Source organism: Peromyscus leucopus, chromosome 23 (assembly GCF_004664715.2).
Source record: "Peromyscus leucopus breed LL Stock chromosome 23, UCI_PerLeu_2.1, whole genome shotgun sequence".
NCBI classification, from domain to species: Eukaryota; Metazoa; Chordata; class Mammalia; order Rodentia; family Cricetidae; genus Peromyscus; species Peromyscus leucopus.
Genome location: NC_051082.1, coordinates 41,254,835 through 41,272,459, shown reverse-complemented (window position 1 = coordinate 41,272,459; position 17,625 = coordinate 41,254,835). Strand labels below are relative to the sequence as shown.

At 54.7% G+C, this 17,625-nt stretch overlaps 1 protein-coding gene across 1 annotated transcript in view; it reads right to left on the bottom strand.

Annotated features, from left to right (window-relative positions):
• C23H7orf50 (chromosome 23 C7orf50 homolog) overlaps window positions 1-17,625 on the bottom strand; it is a 107,872-nt gene that overhangs the window by 2,299 nt on the left and 87,948 nt on the right. The window contains exons 3-4 of the mRNA XM_037198450.1: window positions 3,814-4,004; window positions 40-121 (exon numbers count right to left, since the gene is read on the bottom strand). Coding sequence (XP_037054345.1) covers window positions 40-121; window positions 3,814-4,004 — 273 coding nt within the window. The remainder of the gene's footprint in view (window positions 1-39; window positions 122-3,813; window positions 4,005-17,625) is intronic.

Sequence of the window (17,625 nt, the reverse complement as noted above, 5' to 3'; positions counted from 1 at the left end):
ATGAAGGGCCCCACCTTGGCCCGTCTACTGTGCACAGACCTTGTCCTCATCATACATGTTCAGCAGGAGCCACGTCTGCCTCGTCTTCTGGAATCTCCAGCTCTTCTGCTTCTGGGCCCACCTGGGAACCAAGACAGACACCTCAGGATATGGAGGACAGTCTAAGGGGCTCTGGGAGACCAGATCCCCTGTGTGCATGTGGTGGCTTAGGGGATGTGCACCCTCAGCACACCTACTGTAGAGGTACCTCAGTCCATCTGGGATACCTACATTTGTAACATCAGGGATACAGAGTCAACTTCCAATTCTACAATTCTGTTATTTTACGACTGTAAAGGGAGCATTCTAAATTTCTTGAATTCATTAATTCTTTTTTGAGACAGCCTTAAATAGTCAAGTTGGCCTCCAACTCAGTATGTAGCCAGGCTCATCCCCCTGCCTCAGCCTCTTAAGTGCTGGGATTAGAGAAAGTGTGACAACATGCCTGGATCGTCTGGATCAATTTTTTTCCTTTGCATTTGTGTGTGTGTGTGTGTGTGTGTGTGTGTGTGTGTGTGTGTGGCGCGCGCGCGTGCGCGCACACTTGGTCTTATTAAAAACCCAGAGCCAGATATCAAGGTGAAAGCCGAATGATCAGAGAAGCAGAGCAGGCCACAGCCACCACCTCTTACCTCACCAACTGCTCAGCCTGCAAGAGCCAGAGTCCTGGTCTCCTCCTGCCTTATATTCCCTTCTCTGCCCAGCCATATCACTTCCTGTCTCAACCTTCCTAGTGCTGGGATTAAAGGTGTGTGATCCCAAGTGCTGGGATTAAAGGTGTGTGATCCCAAGTGCTGGAATTAAAGGTGTGTGCCACCACTGCCTGACCTCTGTGGCTAACTCTGAAGCTGGCTCTGTCCCCTGATCTTCAGACAAGCTTTATTTCTTAGATTACAAATACCACATGGAGGCTTAAGGTTGGAAATCACTGAATCACTCTTGCACTGTACTGGCCGAGGCAGGGTCCGTCTCGCCCTGCTCCCCCTCTGGTTTTTTGAGAAAGAGTTTTTCTGTGTAGCCCTGGCTGTCTTGGAACTCGCTCTGTAGACCAGGCTGGCCTCGAACTCAGAGATTTGCCCGCCTCTGTCTCCTGAGTGCTGGGATTAAAGGTGTGCGCCACCACTGCCTGGCAAGACAGTGTCTCTTAATTAAACCCAGAGTTTGCCAATATGTTAAGTCTCTCTAGCCAGTTTGGTCTGTGGATTCCCTCTCTGTCTTCTGAAGATGGAATTCCAGGCAGACCTCCACGCCTTTTCTTGAGTTCTTGGGATCTCCAGCTTCCATGTAAACGCTTTAGGACCGAGTCAGCTCCTCAGCCTTGGTTATTAATTCTTCACTGATGTTTCTGCCTAGGTCTGTGAGGGTCTGGAGTATGCCATCATTAGCCGGAATTTCCTTGCAGTCCCCTGAATGACTGTGCACGAGCCCCAGCCTACCTCTACACCCTCCTGGGCAGAGGTACCAGCAGGGAAGGCCTAAGCCGGAGCCGGGGCTTCCACCTCAGGTCTTTGCTCTCGACTCAGGGCTCAAAGGCTGCTCACTGGAGCCACAGTTCCCACCCATCTCAGGGCTGAGCTGGCCTCTACCTACCACCTACTTGAGTGTTCAATCAAATCCAAGGAGGGACTCAGGTTGTGTGAGGACCCCGGGACAGTCAAGGGATGCGTTTTCTGACTTGTGTTGTCCTGTTTCAAGGTCCTTCCATCACCCTCACATCCTAAGTCCCTGAGGGTGGCTTCTCGAGAGCAGGAGGACACAGAGCCACCATCAAAGTGGAGGCAGGACACCAGCCTGGGAAAGCCAGCTAGAAGTTACATACAGACCAGAATCACTCAGGCTGCACCCCAAATGCCTGATGTGGCATGGCCAGGCTAGTTCTGAGCCCAGTGGACTTCAGGGTGGGAAGGAAGTGGCCATCTGTCAGAACAAAGATATCCCCAGGTCTGCCCTGGTCCCCAGCTGCTCAGTGGTAATTGAAAGTGAGGCTGCACCATCCCCTCTCTGGATACAAAGAATCCAGGGGGACCCAGCCCAAGCACACACACAGGGCTTGGGATGAAGTACAGGGACCTGTCAACATTCCAGAGGCTGCAATGCCACCTGGGCCTGGCCCACAGTTCTGCCCGAGACATGGTAAGGCCTACTACAATGAAGGCAGAGTTGGCCACACTGTACTTGGTCTGATTCCCAGAGGGGTTGTGCCAAGGCCCACTGCCCTCTGGGATCTTGCAGAGGGTTCTGGGACCGAGGCTTCCTCTGGCATATGAGCTATGGGCGGGAATCTCCTACCCCATGTAGAAGGTCCCCTCCTGTACCCTTGCCTGCTGTGTGAGCCAGGGGCACCAGACAGCAGGGCCGGGAGGAACTCTGGACAACACAATGGAAGGTCACTCTCTAGTTCATGGGTTCCATCACCCCTTCATCCCTGGAAACCTTGGCTGACCAATCACAAGGACTCTTGCTAGAGCCCCAGCTTTGGAGTGAAGGATGGCCAGCCTCCTGCCTCTGCAGCTCCTGCAAAGTCGCCTCTCCACAAGGCTCTGTCCGGTCTGATCTGCCTAAAAGCTGGCCTGACTCAGAGGCAGGCCGCCCTCCTCTGGCCACTGCGATTGCTGCTAGGCCCATCTCTGTGTGGCCGCCTGGGTGGAGGCTGTGAGCCTGAACACTCAGCCCTGGGAAGAGCGGTTCTCTGAGGACGCACAGTTTCTGTGAGACTCCAGCTGCCCGTCACCACAGCCAAACTTCCCTCAGCACCTGCCCAGTGTGACGGTTAACACTGTCAACTTGACGGGATCGACGACGACGATGGGAGACGAACCTCTGGGCACACCCGCGAGGGAGCATCTAGACGGGTTAATGGAGGTGGGAAGGCCCGCCCTGAATGTGAGTGGCGCCTTCCTATGGGCTGCGGTTCTGGACTGGATAGGAAGGAGAAAGCACCAGCATTCATTTCTCTGTTTGCTGCCACACGTGGATGCAATGTGACTGGCTGTTTCCCTTCTCCACCACCATGAAGTGTGGCCCCAAGTAAACCCTTGGTCTGGTGAGCTGCCTTGTCAGACGTCATGTCTTAACAAGACTACCCAGGGGGCTGGAGAGATGGCTCAGGGGTTAAGAGCACTGACTCTTCTTCCAGAGGACCTGGGTTCAATTCCCAGCACCCACATGGCGCTTACACCTGTCTGTAACTCCAGTTTCAGGGGACCCTGACACCCATGGCAAAAACACAAAATGCACATAAAAATAAAATAAAATATATTAAAAAAGAAACAAAAACAAAAACAAGACCACCCGGGAAGGAGCTGGAACATGCCCAGGGGACAAGGACACCTATGCTCTTCTGCCTGGAACTCCAGTTCCTGGGAGTCTGACGCTGTCTTCTGGCCTCCATGAGCATATGTATTCACATACACACACACACCGAATTCAAAATAGAATTAATCTTAAAAACAAAACACCTGGGAAGGTTCCTAGCCAGGGCTGTCACAGTCTGCAGGCACTGTGGCTCCGGGATGTGTTCCCCCTGCCTTCCAGAGTACCTGTTTTCAGTGTCTGGCCAAGATCGGGGTGTGCCTGCAGGCTGGGCATACAGTGGCCACAGGACACCTCCCCAGGGTAAAAAGAAGAGAGGAAGTGCCTGAGGGCGGTTCTGAGGACCCAGAACAGGCAGGGCCTCCCAACACCAGTCAAGGGTGGCTGGGCCGGACCATCCACTCCTTCCCCAGAACCATGCAGTGGCAGAAGGTCGCGGATTCAGCCCCCGGCAGTACTTACCCTTGGAGGTACTCCAGGGCCAGAACGGCCGCCGAGGGCTTGGCTGCCAGGGTCTGGCCCTTGGCCGTCTGAGCCGCAGCGATGCCCGCCTCCCGCAGCCGCTTTTTCTCTTCCTTTTTCCGTTCCTTCTTCAGTTTCCTTTCCAAGACCCTCCTTTCCTCTGGGGACAGCTCAGGGCTGGCCTCCTGCACCTGAAAGTCAATGACAGGCTGTCAGGGAGGCGTGGGTGCGGCCCCAGGACAGTATGCTTCCAGCCCACCCTTCTCTATTCACAGTCCGCAAGAGGCTTCAAAGACGGCCAGACGTGGGAGGCGTGTGTGCGGGAGAGTTCAGCTCAGGTGCCGATCCACCCAGCAAGTGTCAAGTTGCACAGAGTCCCAGTCCTTCAGTTTCCTGAGCCCTGGGCGGTGACCACAGCAGCCACCAGAGGGCAGCAGTCCTACGGACACCTTGCCTGTTCTTTTCTGGCAAGTCCCCGGCGGCTGGCTGGTCTGTTCTGAAGACCCAGGTGGGGGCTGCCATGATCTCCATTGCTAGGCACCCCTCTCAGTGAAGACCCTCACAGTGGGAGCTCAGCTGTGGTGGGCCACTGGCCTCCTGAAGCTCCTCTTCTGCTGGCATCCTGCCAAGGAAGCCCAAGCCTGCCCCAGCCGCGCCCCCTCCCCCCAGGAGCAAACCAGAGGATGGCACGTGCCAGCGAGGTCAGCCCACTTTGTCTTCCCTGGAAAAAGCATAACCAGTACTGACTCTGATGTAGCTGGCAGCCCGGAAGGGGCGTGGGGGTATGGGGAGGAACCCAAGTACACTACCCCGGCCTTTCCAGGAAGGCGAGCTCCCCCACGATCCCAGGTTCCCATTGGTCCCATCCCCCAGGGCAGAGTAACATGATACAGCAAACAGAAGGGCTCCCCCCCCCCCCCCCCCCGGAACCCCACACCCACAGTCCAGTCACAGGAGACCCACGTGTGCTCAAATAAGGGCAGTCCCTCCTCAGTCCACAGAGAAGGGATGGCAGGGCCTCAGGAGGCTACAGCAGGGCATCCTCCCCCACACAGTAGCCTTTGCCTGGGGCCCAAGGCTTCCCTCCCCGGTCACCCTAGCTCCCTCAGCTGGAGAGGTCTTGATCTAAGGAGGCATTGTGGGGAGGGTGCCCGAGAGCCCTCTGGGGACAATATAAAGAGCCTTGGGGGTTAACTTGGGCCCTGGAAATAGAAGGGAAGCCTGGTTGCCCTGGCTACCAGCTCCGACAGGCTCTGGCCAGCTCCCTGCTTACTGCCTAAGTCCCAGAGGCTGTGTATGTGTATGTGTGTGTGTGTGTGTGTGTGTGTGTGTGTGTGTGTGTGTCTGAGTGTTGTATAAACAGCAGCATTGAGAACTGCCCTGGGGCAGGCCTGCCTCTGACCCCACAGCCACGTGGGCGGGCGGCACCGCACCACCAGGGCCAAGGTCCAGTCAGGGAGCAGGCAGGGCAGTGGAGCAGTTAGTGATGAGCTGGAGAAGGTGGGGAGCATCAGCCTCCCACTGGACATGACCTCAGCACTCCCCAGGCCCAGGAGCCTGGTCTTGGCTTGGGGATGCCGCCTGCTGACTCTGGGGTGGAGGCCATGTCACACATGTCGTCACACATGTCACACAAACTAGAAGTCTCCTGGGGTTCTGCAGTCCGTGTGCCCTCCAGGAAGGAGAGCCATGGTCTCTGGACTTAGTTGGTGCAGGAGAGACAAGGTGCCTCTGAGAACGTAATGGTAGAACCCAGTCTGCTCCGGCCACTCTCTGCAGCAGATCCCTCTCACAGACGCTCAGGAACCTGCCTGAGACAGGCCTGCCTGAGGCCCTAGCCAACAGGCAATCCCATGGGTCAGGACTGCTCACCGGGGAAAGGAACCGAGTTCACCTCGAAGCTACACTTGGGTTCCCACCCCTGTCCCCTGCAGTCTCTTGTTACGCAACTTCCCCATCTTCAGTACAAGAATAGATTCCCACTTGTGCTGCATGGGCTCTGACTCCTCTCTTTAGAGACCCCGCCATGCTGTCGTCGGTCTGTCTTCCAACCCAGCCCTTCCTCCGGAGTCATCCATCTCAGGATCCCCCTTGACGCTAAGGTCTCGGTGTCATCCCCTCCCCAGACCTAACACTGCCCCTCCACTGGATCTCTGAGGGAGATCATGCTGGCCCCTGTGAAGTCTGGAGGGAGAGGGAGGTCCATCTGCCACCACTGGAGTCACTGCTGTCACTGTCTGTAGCTTGGGATTTGAGAAAGGACAAGAGATACATCAAAATTAAGGCAACGGGAGCTGGGGCTGTAGCTCAGTTGGCATAGTGTTTGCCTGGCACGCAGGACCCTGGGTTCTAATCCCAGCACTGTATAAAACCAGGCAAGATGCAGCACGCCTGTTACCCTGGTACTCGGGAAGATCAGGAGTTCCCGTAAGTCTGTCCCCACCACATCAGGGCTGGGATTACAAACAGGCGCCACCACGGTTGGCTTTCACGTGCACTCACGGGCTCCAACTCAGGTCCTCACGCTTGCTGGACAAGCATCTGACTGCAGCCATCTCTCCACCTCCCGTTTCTGGCTTTTGTTTGTTTAAATTATTTTTTACATTTATTTATGTGTGTAAGTGTTTTGCCTGCATATATGTACGCACACCACATATGTGCCTGGGTGCCCCCTGAGCCCTTGGGCCTGGAGTTATGGATGGCTGTGATCATGTGGGTACCAGGCGTTGAGCCTGGGTCCTCCGAAGATCTCAGGTGCTCTAAACGCTAAGCCACCTCTCTAGCTCTCTGGTTCTGCAAGAGGGACTTGCCATGTGGCTCAGGCTGGCAATTACACCTGTCTGGGTAGCCCCTGGAGAGCTGGGATTAGGGCTACTACACTCAGCCCCCTCCCCCCTTTTAAAGACAGGGGTTCATGTAGCTCATACTTGCCTTAAACTCACTGTAGAGTGTTGCACGCACATGTAGTAAAAAGGCACCCACAGGGTTGTGGAAATGGCTCCGTGGTTTTAGAGCGCTGGTTGCCCTTACAGAGGACCTGGGTTTGGTTCCCAGCACCCACACAGTGGCTGGGAACTATCTGTAACTGCAGTTCCAGGGGTCCAATGCCCTCTTCTGAACTCTGTGGGCACTTATGTAGTGCACATACAAAACATGAACATATATAAAATAAAAAGTCTAAACAATAATTTAAAAATAACCCACACAGTGCTGTTGCATCAAGAACAGACCACTAAAAAAAAGCAGCAAAAAAAAAAAAAAAAAAAAAAAAAAAAAAAAAAAAAAAAAAAAAAAAAAAAAGAACAGGGACCACCCTAGACTTCTCATGCAGCATCTGAGCATTTTCTTATGAAATGCTTTCCTATCCTGTATTAAGTCATGCATCCTTTAGCTCCATTTCCCTTTAGAAATGGCACTGATTTCACTTTCAAAAAACCAGGGTCCTGTGCTCTTGGTTCAGGCTGAAAACATAAAAAAAAAAAAAAAAAAAAACAAGGTCCCTAGAAAGCTGATTTGACGAAAACTGATTCCTGACTTGGGGAACTTGGAGGTGCTCTGTCTGTCCCATGGCACACTGGGGACACCTGACTGGGCATCTTGTCATCCCTACTAAAGCCAAGAGGCAGGGAGCAAACCAGTTGTCCTTGGTAGGCTGACACTTTGGGGCCACAGCAGAATCAACAGCCCCCCCGCAACAGCACACATTTGGGGTTCCTCCATCCACATCTGCAAGGTTTACACTCATGGTTTATGCTGATCTGGCTGGGGGAGCAGGCAGCCTTAGTCCCGTGCTGACAGGCAAGGCTGGCTGGGCCACTCTGGGGACTGAGAAGGACCCTGGACCGGCCCCCAGCAGCCTCAGTAGCTAAGCTCAAGACTGCCTGGTGTCACAGCAGGTGTGTCTGCTCAGGGAAGTGGCTGCTGTCGCTCTCCTGGTTCCCACTGGACCCTGGAAGGCCTGGAAAGGCAAGGGGAGAACAGGAGGGCCCATGACAGGCACTGGCCCTAGCCTGGGTTGTGAGAGAAGGTCCTCATTATCCCCAAGACTCAGGGACTCAAGAGTTCTTGGATGTGAGGACAGGTTCCATGTACATGACTTTCCACAGCTGGAATACTCGGGTCCATCTGTCTGCTGAACAGCATGATGGGGGGTGGGGGGGTTAGCTGGCAGGATCAGCTTCAAGCCGACCTGGAATTATAAAGCCCAGGCTAGCCATCACCTGGAGGCAATCAACCCTACCTCAGTCTCCCCAAGTTCTGGGAGTACATATATACGCTCTACCTAAAGGTGTTCAAGAATCACAACCAGCCACTCTGGGCCACACAGGTAACAGACAGGAACCTGGGCTGTTAGTGCCTGTTGCAAAGGGAGGCGGCTTCACTCCATCCACTGCCTGTGAGCAGGGGCATCCAGGTGACCTGGTGTTTCCTGCCAGCTGAAAGACTCTAGGTAGCACGCCACCACCCAGTCCTGCCCCCACCATTACCAGGATGTATGTGTGTATGTAAACCCAGGATCAGTCTCGAACCCAGGGCAGCTGCATGGGTTTCACTCTAGTTGCTCACAGGAAGCCCTGACTGAAACCTGACTGCTTTGAAGCCTCAAGGCGTGAGGAGACACACAAGAGTGGGTGCTGCAGCACACACACCCCAATCTTCAGGGACCCAGCCATCGCCTCAAGCCCCTCCCCTGGGTTCCAGGTCGACAGAGGCCCTCTGTGTGGGAGGCAGAGAAAGGGCCCATTGCTCTTCCCCAAACTCACAGGTCAAAGAGATGTTCTCCCCTTTCCAGAGCTGGAGGGATGGAGCTGCTGGCCCTGGCCAGGGTGTCACGTGTGAGGGTGAAGGAGCGGGACCACCGACCCCCATCGGAGAGGTGTGCAGCGGCCAGTGTGACTGGGGTACATTCTCCTAAGAGGGATCTGTGCTGTCCTGGGCCCCACCCGGCAGTGAGCACCGAGGTTTTTTGAGCATCCTTTGGGTTGGACGTCTTGATCAAACATTCTTGGAATTGTGGAGGTGGTTGGTGAGGGGATTCAGCAGCTGCCAAAAACTGGGCCAGGCCACTTAACCGTTAGCCCATACTTCTCTCAGGAAAAAGTCTACCCAAGGCAGCGTCTCTACAACAGGACACCTTCAGCCCAGTTGATGTGCTCAGCAGGAGCTAACGCAGGGCTTGCTCTCTCTCCGCTCCCACAGCCCAGCAGCAGCGCTCTAGATCCACCGTTCCAGGCTCAAGAGCCACAGAGTCCCAGGGACCTTCCGTCACTCGGTACGCTAAGTGCACACTCCCTGCCCGCCACACTTTCAGTTTCCAAAACTCAGCGGAACTAAGACTGAGAACTAGGACCAAGAATCCAAAGATTGGCTGGGATCTGCAGGAAGTCTGTCTCAAAAATAAACAGCCCAAAGATGAGCTGCATGGCTCCAGGTCCAGTGCCACACTGCTCTGTGGGGTCCTCTTCCAGGTGAAGGTGAAAAGACCCTCTCTTGTCCCCACCCCCTCTATGTGAACAGAGCAGCTGCACTGGGCACACAACTGAGTGGCAGGGACTCCAGCCATTCACACACAGGACAGAGTGCCAAGGGTACATACAGTGGGTGGGCTGACGGACAGAGCCCGGCACCAGGTCAGACCTCTACCATCTACCCAGGTAGTGTCGCTGTGGTTGGAGGGTGGTCCCAGCACCTCTGTACCTGTTCACTGGCCACTGGGAAGCCTACAAGTGACAGTGACCTTTGAGGGAAGGTGTACTTGACGTCACTGCTGCACCGAGGAACCACGGAATGACCTGCAGATTCCACTCGGGAACGTACTGCACTGCGGTAAGTACCTGGTGGTCTGCAGACATGTCTATGGGCAGTGCAGGGGTGGACACCGGCTCTGTCATCGAAGCGCTCACAGGCAGGCACACGTGAGCTCCTGGAGGACAGGGACAGTGGCTCCGTCCAGCTCTGCACAGCTGAGCTCTTGCCCCCTTGGTGCCAAGGCAAGGGTGACATCTGCCCAGGGATTCCCTTCTAGAAACGACTTTTTAAATATGCAAAGTAGCATGTGCAGACATATACAAAAAACTACTTAAACTCCATGTCAGAGACTACAAAGATGTGCCCAGGTACCCCTGCTTCGTCAATGAGCTGAATGGTGGAGCTGAGCAGCAGATCTGAGGCTCCACCTGGGAAGGAAAGATGAAGGAGACTGAGCTATGACCAGCTGCCATGGGACACAAGAACCCGCAGTGGTGACGCTGTCACTGCCACCTGCCAGTGACTGTCGAGGCCACACCCCTTCTGCAGTCATGACAGAAACACCATACGCCACTTGGAAGTTAAACACAGACAGGTTAAATAAAACCTGACCGTAACCTCAGGCTGAAGAGGTCGGAGAATCTGGACCCCAGAGACCCACTTCTCTCCCCACCTGAACAAGCCACCTGACTCAGGCTGACTGGCCCCAGTGACAAGGTGACAAAGGTCCCATCAGATTCCTAGGCACCATCCTCCCCCACTGCTCGCTCATAGCCTGCGCCACTCACACGTCCATCACCACTCACACGTCCATCACCACTCACACGTCCATCACACTCACACGTCCATCACACTCACCACACTCACACGTCCATCACACTCACACGTCCATCACCACTCACACGTCCATCACCACTCACACGTCCATCACCACTCACACGTCCATCATCACCACTCCGCTCGCCCAGTCCCATCCCGGGAGCAGACAGGCCTCAGGAGCTCGAGTAAGTGGGCAGGAGGGGAGGTTTGGTTGACTGGGATGAGGGGCTGGCCCACAAAGATAAAAGCCAACACCTCTGTCCCTCTGCCTGGAGGTCCCAGGAACTGGTCCCAGGAGCTCAGCTCTGGCTCAAGTTCAAATGTGAAGCCCGATGCCATCCATGAGAGCAGCTCCTGGGCCAAGAGCAAGTACAGAAGCAGTCCCTGCCACCTGAATTACACACGTGGGGTGTGTGTGTGTGTGTGTGTGTGTGTGTGTGTGTGTGTGTGTGGTGACGGACACACACATACACGCAGGGTGCTAGCTAGGCTCCTACCCAGATCTACTCAGAAGCAGCAGAAAGCGGCCAACAGGCAGGGCAGGGGGCCCTGCAGGGCGGGCCAGGGAGACCGGGAGTTCTCTGATTGGACACCCACAGTAGGGGACCCTGCAGTGAAAGAGTGTGGTTCTGAGCCGGCAAGGAAGCGGCCCACAGCTTTCTATATACGCCAGCATGACAGAACTCTCTGCAGAGGAGGGAGGCAGGCGGAGGGGGTCAACCTCCCACTGCCGCTGCATACAGAACCGAGCGTGCCCAGCGCAGGAAGAGCCTGCTGGCACAGATCCTCTGCACCGTGCGGAGGCCACACTACAACCCGGAGTCGAGGCTCAGTTTCATTTGCTCAATCTCAGCGGCAGTCTGCGCCCCTCCCCCTGGTTGAGGGCCCTTTTTAGGAGATGTCTGAAGAGGCCGCTCAGGCCCTCTCGTTTTGTATCCCGCTGGCCAGTGGGCTTCTTTCTAGCCAGGGCCAGGTACCTGCCTCCCCTTCTCTAGAGCTTCACGGCTGGCTCACCACCAGAGATGGTTGCTCCCACATGCTGGCCTGGAGCTCCTGGTCCCACAGGCCCCACCCCCAAAGCATCCTCCAATTCTAGTTGAGCCTGTTGGCTTTCTCTGGTACAGCGACTGTGTCCACACACAAAACCACCTGGTGGACTCCCAAATGACACTAGGCTCATAGAGGCTTTCTTGCTGTGCCCAAGGAAGGCCATTTCTCCCGCTACAGCAGGCCCAGCAACACTCTAAAGGTCAGACGGCTCTGTTCACCCGTGGAAGGTGACTCCGCAGGAATCCAAAACTGCACTGTTTTTACAGCAGAAATGTGACTACAGTGCTGGGCCAGCCAGGGCAGAGATGACCAGAACACAGAGGCACCAGCCCTACACACACCAGCAGTGCATGTGCACAAACACAGACACACACACAAACACGCACACACGATCCTCGACCCTTACTACTAGTTTGTTTGTCCCGATCTTGCTATTTTAATGGAAACCGGACTCCCAAAGCCTGAAGAGCCCATTAGGCAAAGTGCGCGGTCACCCCGGGCTACTGGAGCAGGCAACAGCGGAATGGACATCACACAGGGACGTCACTAGGTTTGTCATTATACCTGTCCCACTGTTCACACGCGGTTTTTATTTGAGTCGCTATTTCTGGGTTAGGGCTCTGCACACCCCGCCAACAGCCCCAAGTGCCCACACCGTGGGTCGGTTAACAGTGAGTGGGTCAGTACCACGGCGGCGAGCAGGGCCCTGGCTGCGGGCAGGGAGCAGAGCTGTGGGGACAACCGGGCGACCTGGCATGGCTGCAGGGTGAGCCGCCACCTGAGCCTCGAGGCCACCTGGCACCGCCCGCACCCGGCCACGCACTGACCTCGCTGGTGCAGGAGGCGGAGACCCAGGACGCTCCACAGCAGAGCCCCAGACTTGACAGGAACCAGATCCAACTGGCTGGACAGTGACGCAGGCGCGTCTGCGCCCCAGCTCGTGGGCGTGGCCTTTGCCAGCGCACGTGCCCGCACCGTGGGCTTGCACTTACAGTCCGGATGTGGATGGCCGCATCCAAGGGCAGGCGGGGCTGTGGCAGTGCCTCCCTCCCGTTCCAGGACGCTGGGGATCAGCGTTCCATAGCCCCAGACACGATTTGCAAATTAAAACACGGGCGGGGTAGAGATGCTCTCAGCGGTTGGGAGCACTTGCCGAGATCCTTTTTGCTGAGAGGACTGGTTTGGTTTCCAGAACTCACAACCACCCGCACGCACTTCCAGCTCTGGGGATACTTGTGTACACACAAGCAAGCGCGCGTGCGCCCCCCCACCCCCCCACATTAAATGAATGAATGACTTAATGAACAAAGCAAAAAAGAAAGCTCAGCGATCCTGCCTCAGTCTCCAAGTGCTGTCATCACTGGACTAAGACACCTTGCCAGGTGCTCACACAAGGACAGTAGGAAATGCCTTACAGTTGGTGGTTAAGTACACGCTGCACTTCCATACTGACGACTCTAGACAGTATTGAACACAATATGGAGATGCACCAAGACTGACCTCAGGGCATGCGATGGAAGAAGAAAGCCTGCCCCCAAGGCCACGAGGCTGGGCTCTATTCCCAAAGCACTGAGAAATCCTCCTACTGCAAGGCTGCCAGGAAGCAGGGCTGGCTTATCTGGAGAGATGTGGGAGGAATCTGTGGCATCCTGCTACAGTGGGGACTCGGTGGTCGTTACCAGGACCCTCTGTGCTCTTTTTCCACCCAGGAAACCCCTATTTCAAAATACAAAGTTGAAAATAGCTAAGGTAAAGGAGAGGACTCATCTTTTGTGCTCTGGCTAGCCTGACTAGTTTTTGTCAACTTGACACAAGTCAGAGTCATCTAGGAAGAGGAACAGCAACTGAGAAAATGCTTCTATCAGATTGACCTATGGGCGAGTCTGTGGGCACCTTCTTTCTGTTATTTGTTAGTGATTGATATGTGAGGGCACCACCCACTGTGGGTGGTGCCATCCCTGGGCACCGGTGGTCCTGAGTGCTGTAAGAAAGCAAAGTTGGTAGGCAACTTGGAGGGCAAGCCAGTAAGCAGCACTCTTCTGTGGTCTCCCTTTCAGTTCCTACCCTGACTTCCCTGTGACCATGTGTGACCTGAGAGAGTTATATGAAGAAATAAACCCTTCCCTCCCCAAGTTGCTTTTGGTCATTGTGGTTTTTTGTTTGTAGACAGGGTTTCTCTGTGTGGCCTTGGCTTTCCTGGCACTCGCTCTGTAGATCAGGCTAGCCTCGAACTCACAGAGATCCGCATGCCTTGGCCTATAGAGGCGTGTGCCACTACGCCCAGCATGGTCCTTGTGTTTTATCATAGCAATAGAAACCCTAACTAAGACACCCGGGATTGGCTGGGCAGCCCAGGGGAGCTAACCCCACCTGAGCCACAGACTGATGGTGACGACCCTGGGGAATGAAGCCAGTGGTGGGAAGACCCCTCAAGCCAGGACCTTCTTCCCTCACACCAGCACGGGCGTCTTCCTGCCTTCATCAGGTTGAATCAGGCTAAAACATGCAATCTCAGGGCTTGCATGTAGCCTAGTAATGAAGTGCCTGTCTAGCTCACATGAGACCCACCCCAACATATAACAACCCAGTCTGTCTCCTCAAGTGGGGGTGGACACCAGCATCTCTGTGTGAAGCTCACTGTGGATCTGTCTTCAGTACCTGCCCATATAGACCTGGTTGGCCAGATCTAAGACCTGGGTCCTTCATGTACACTGCCTGGGAGAAAGACAGCTGCTATCACCTGGCTGGCGGGTGGGACATGCGGTTTGAACAGCAGCATCCCAGGCACGCGGTGTGGCCAGGGGGCACACTGTGAGGGAAGTGTCTCATCTACGTGGTTTCCAACATGGACTAAAGGTGCCGATAGAGAAAAGACATCCCACAATGCACTACAATTTGCAGCCATACAGAAAGCAGGGATTGCATTCTTCCTGGGGCAGCAGGGCGGGGGGATGAGCACTGCCTGAGACAGGGTCTCACTCTTTTCCGTAATTATTTTTTTTTTGGTTTTTTCGAGACAGGGTTTCTCTGTGTAGCTTTGCGCCTTTCCTGGAGCTCACTTGGTAGCCCAGGCTGGCCTCGAACTCACAAAGATCCGCCTGCCTCTGCCTTCCGAGTGCTGGGATTAAAGGCGTGCGCCACCACGCCCGGCTTTTCCGTAATTAATTATGAGCTGGAGGGATGGCTCAGGATTAAGATCACTTCCTGCTCTCCCGGAGAACCTGGGTTTGATTCCCAGCACTCACACCAGGCAGTTCACAACTGCCTGTAACTCCAGTTCCAGGGACCCGGGAGCGCACGCAGGAACAGACAAGCAGGCGTGCATTCACAGAAACAGGCATGCACTCACAGAAGCAGGCATGCACTCACAGAAGCAGGCATGCACTCACAGAAATAACAAGTGAGCAGTGCCAGGTTACAGCTGCCTGCCGCCACATCTGGCTTTCCTTTTTCTTTTCTTTACATTTTCAATTTTCTTCTTAGATTACTTCATGTGTGTGGATGCACTGCCTGAATGCATGCATGCGCACACCTGGTGCCTATGGAGGTCAGAAGAGGGCACTGGATTTTCTGGGGCTCGAGTTACAGGTGGTTGTGAGCCACCATGTGGGTGCTGCGAACTGAACCCGGGTCTCCTGGAAGAGCAGCCGGGGCTCTCAGCAGCTGAGCCATCTCTCCAGCCCCTTATGGTTTTGTTTGAGACAGGCTTCTTCTGTAAAACCCTGGCTGTCCTGGGACTCAGACTAGGTTGGTCTCGAACTCACAAGGATCCACCTGCCTCCGCCTCCCAAGGTGTGTGCCACCGTGCCTGGCTTCCGTTGGCTTTTTTCCAAACAGAAAGGGACTGAACTCAGGTCATCAGGTTTGCATGGCAAGTCTTACTGGTCCAGGGTCTCACCATTTCCTAAAACATTTATTTACTTACTTCGGCGGGGGTGGGTGGCGAGCGCATGTGACGGCCGAAGAGCACACGCCATGGGGAGTGAGTTTCCAAGGGCAGAGGGTAACTTAAGGGAATTGGTTCTTTCCTTCTACCATGTGGGTTCCTGGGATCGAATCCAGACCTGGAGCCAAGGGCCTTCACCAGACTTCTTTGCTGACCCTGGTCTCTCTCTGGCTTAGGACAGCCTCAAACTCAAAGCAACCCTCTGGCCTGCACGCCCAGCACGAGCTGAGCACAGTGAAGCTCTCTGCATACGACCAGTGCTGCTGAAGGGCATTAGAATCAAGCTGGGCTGAGCTTCAGTAAGCCCTGTCCCAACCCTCTCAGAGCTTCCGGGAGCAGTAAAATGTTAGGAGGGGCTGGGGATGACAGGCACGGGGCTGGCCTGGTAGACCTGAGGACCCAGGTTTGAACCCTCAGGGTCTTAGTGTCTTTTCCTGCTGTGATAAAATACCCCAACAAAAGCAAGAGGGTTTATTCAAGGTCAAGTCCATCACATCAGGGAAGTCAAGGCAAGAACTTGAAGCAGCTGATAACACTGCATCAGGAAACAGCGAGAGATGAATGTTCAACTCCCTCTCTCCATTTACACAGACTGGTTCCCAGCCATGGAATGTTCCTGACCATCTTCTCACAATTAACATACTCAAGATAATCCAGAACAGGAATGTCCAGAGGCCTGTTTCCCAGGTGACTCTAGAGCCCGTCAAGTTGACAATTAACACTAACCATCACACCTGGCATCCAAGTAAAGCGCAGGGCATGGTTTACTCGTTAACCCAGTACTGGGGGCGGGGACAGGAAGGTCCCTGGAGTTCTCTGGCCAGCCAGCCTAGCCTAATTGGTAAGCTCCAGGATCAGGGAGTGTACTGACTAGTTTTATGTCAACTCGACACAAGCTCGAGTCATCAGGGGAGGGAGCCTCAATTGAGAAAATGTCTCCACAAGGTCTGAATGTAGCCAAGCCTGTAGGACATATTCTTAATTAGTGATTGGTGGGTGGGGCCGCTCATGGGCTGGTGGTCCTGGGTTGTGTAAGAAAGCAGGCTGAGCAAGCCATGGGAGCAAGCCAGTAAGCAGCACCCCTCCATGCCTGTGCATCAGCTCCTGCCTCCAGGTTCCTGCCCTGCTTGAGTTCCTGTCCTGGCTTCCTTCATGTGGAAGTGTAAACCAAATAAACCCTTCCCTCCCCAAGTTGCTTTGGTCATGGTGTTTCATCACAGCATCAGTAACCCTAAATAGGACAGGGAGAGACTTTGTACCAAAAAATAAGGTGCAGAGGGATTGAGAAAGACACCAGATATTGACCTCTAGCCTGCACACACATGTGAGTGCACACACACATGCTGGTTGAGGCTGGACCACCTTCATGGCAGCCCACCTGCCTTGGACACTCCACAGGCCCTCTGAGGGAGCCACCTCGAAGGACATCATAGCCATGACTGTTTAATTCTAGATTACTCAGCAGTCATTTTCACCAGCTCGGAGCGGTGCTGGTAGCCCAGAGGAGGGCCACGGTCAGTACAAACAGAGTCTTGTCTTTGTGTGCAGAACTGTCGTGAATGGTGCCAGCACACTTTACTGACTCAGGAGCTGACGTGGGCAGCGCTGGTACCATGAAGAGAAGACAGGATGAGAGATGGCAAGGCACAAATGACAAAAAGCAGAAGTGGCGGAGACGAGGCGAGACCTCAGAAGAACAGAGGCGCAACTAAAGAAAGATGGCTTTGAAGAGCAAGGGACAAGAGACGGCAGGCTGACGGTGCTAAGAGTGCCGGGGAACCGCCAGCCTTATGGGCACACGAGCTGCGGCCACTGCTTTGGGGACGGTGGCTGTCTGTCTTCTGGCTCTACATCTGCTGTTGAACATCCACTGCAAACGGCTCCTTGACTTCTGGAGCTCAGTGGCCTGGCTGCCCTGCTGCCCACTGGCGGCCTTTTGTTCTTCTCTCAGCCTGTGGCTGTATGGGCAGTGGGTTTGTTTGTGTATGTGTTGTTGTGTAGGCCTGAGATGGACAGCGGGAGTCTCAGATCGCTCTCCATCTTATGATTTGAGTCAAGATCTCTCACTTGGGCCTAGAGCTCATCAACATGACTAGTCTAGCTAGTCAGCTTGCTCTGGAGATCCCATCTCCTCCTTCCTTCCTTCCTTCCTTCCTTCCTTCCTTCCTTCCTTCCTTCCTTCCTTCCATCTGTGTAGCTTTGCTCCTCACTCTATAGCCCAGGCTGGCCTCGAACTCACAGATTTGCCT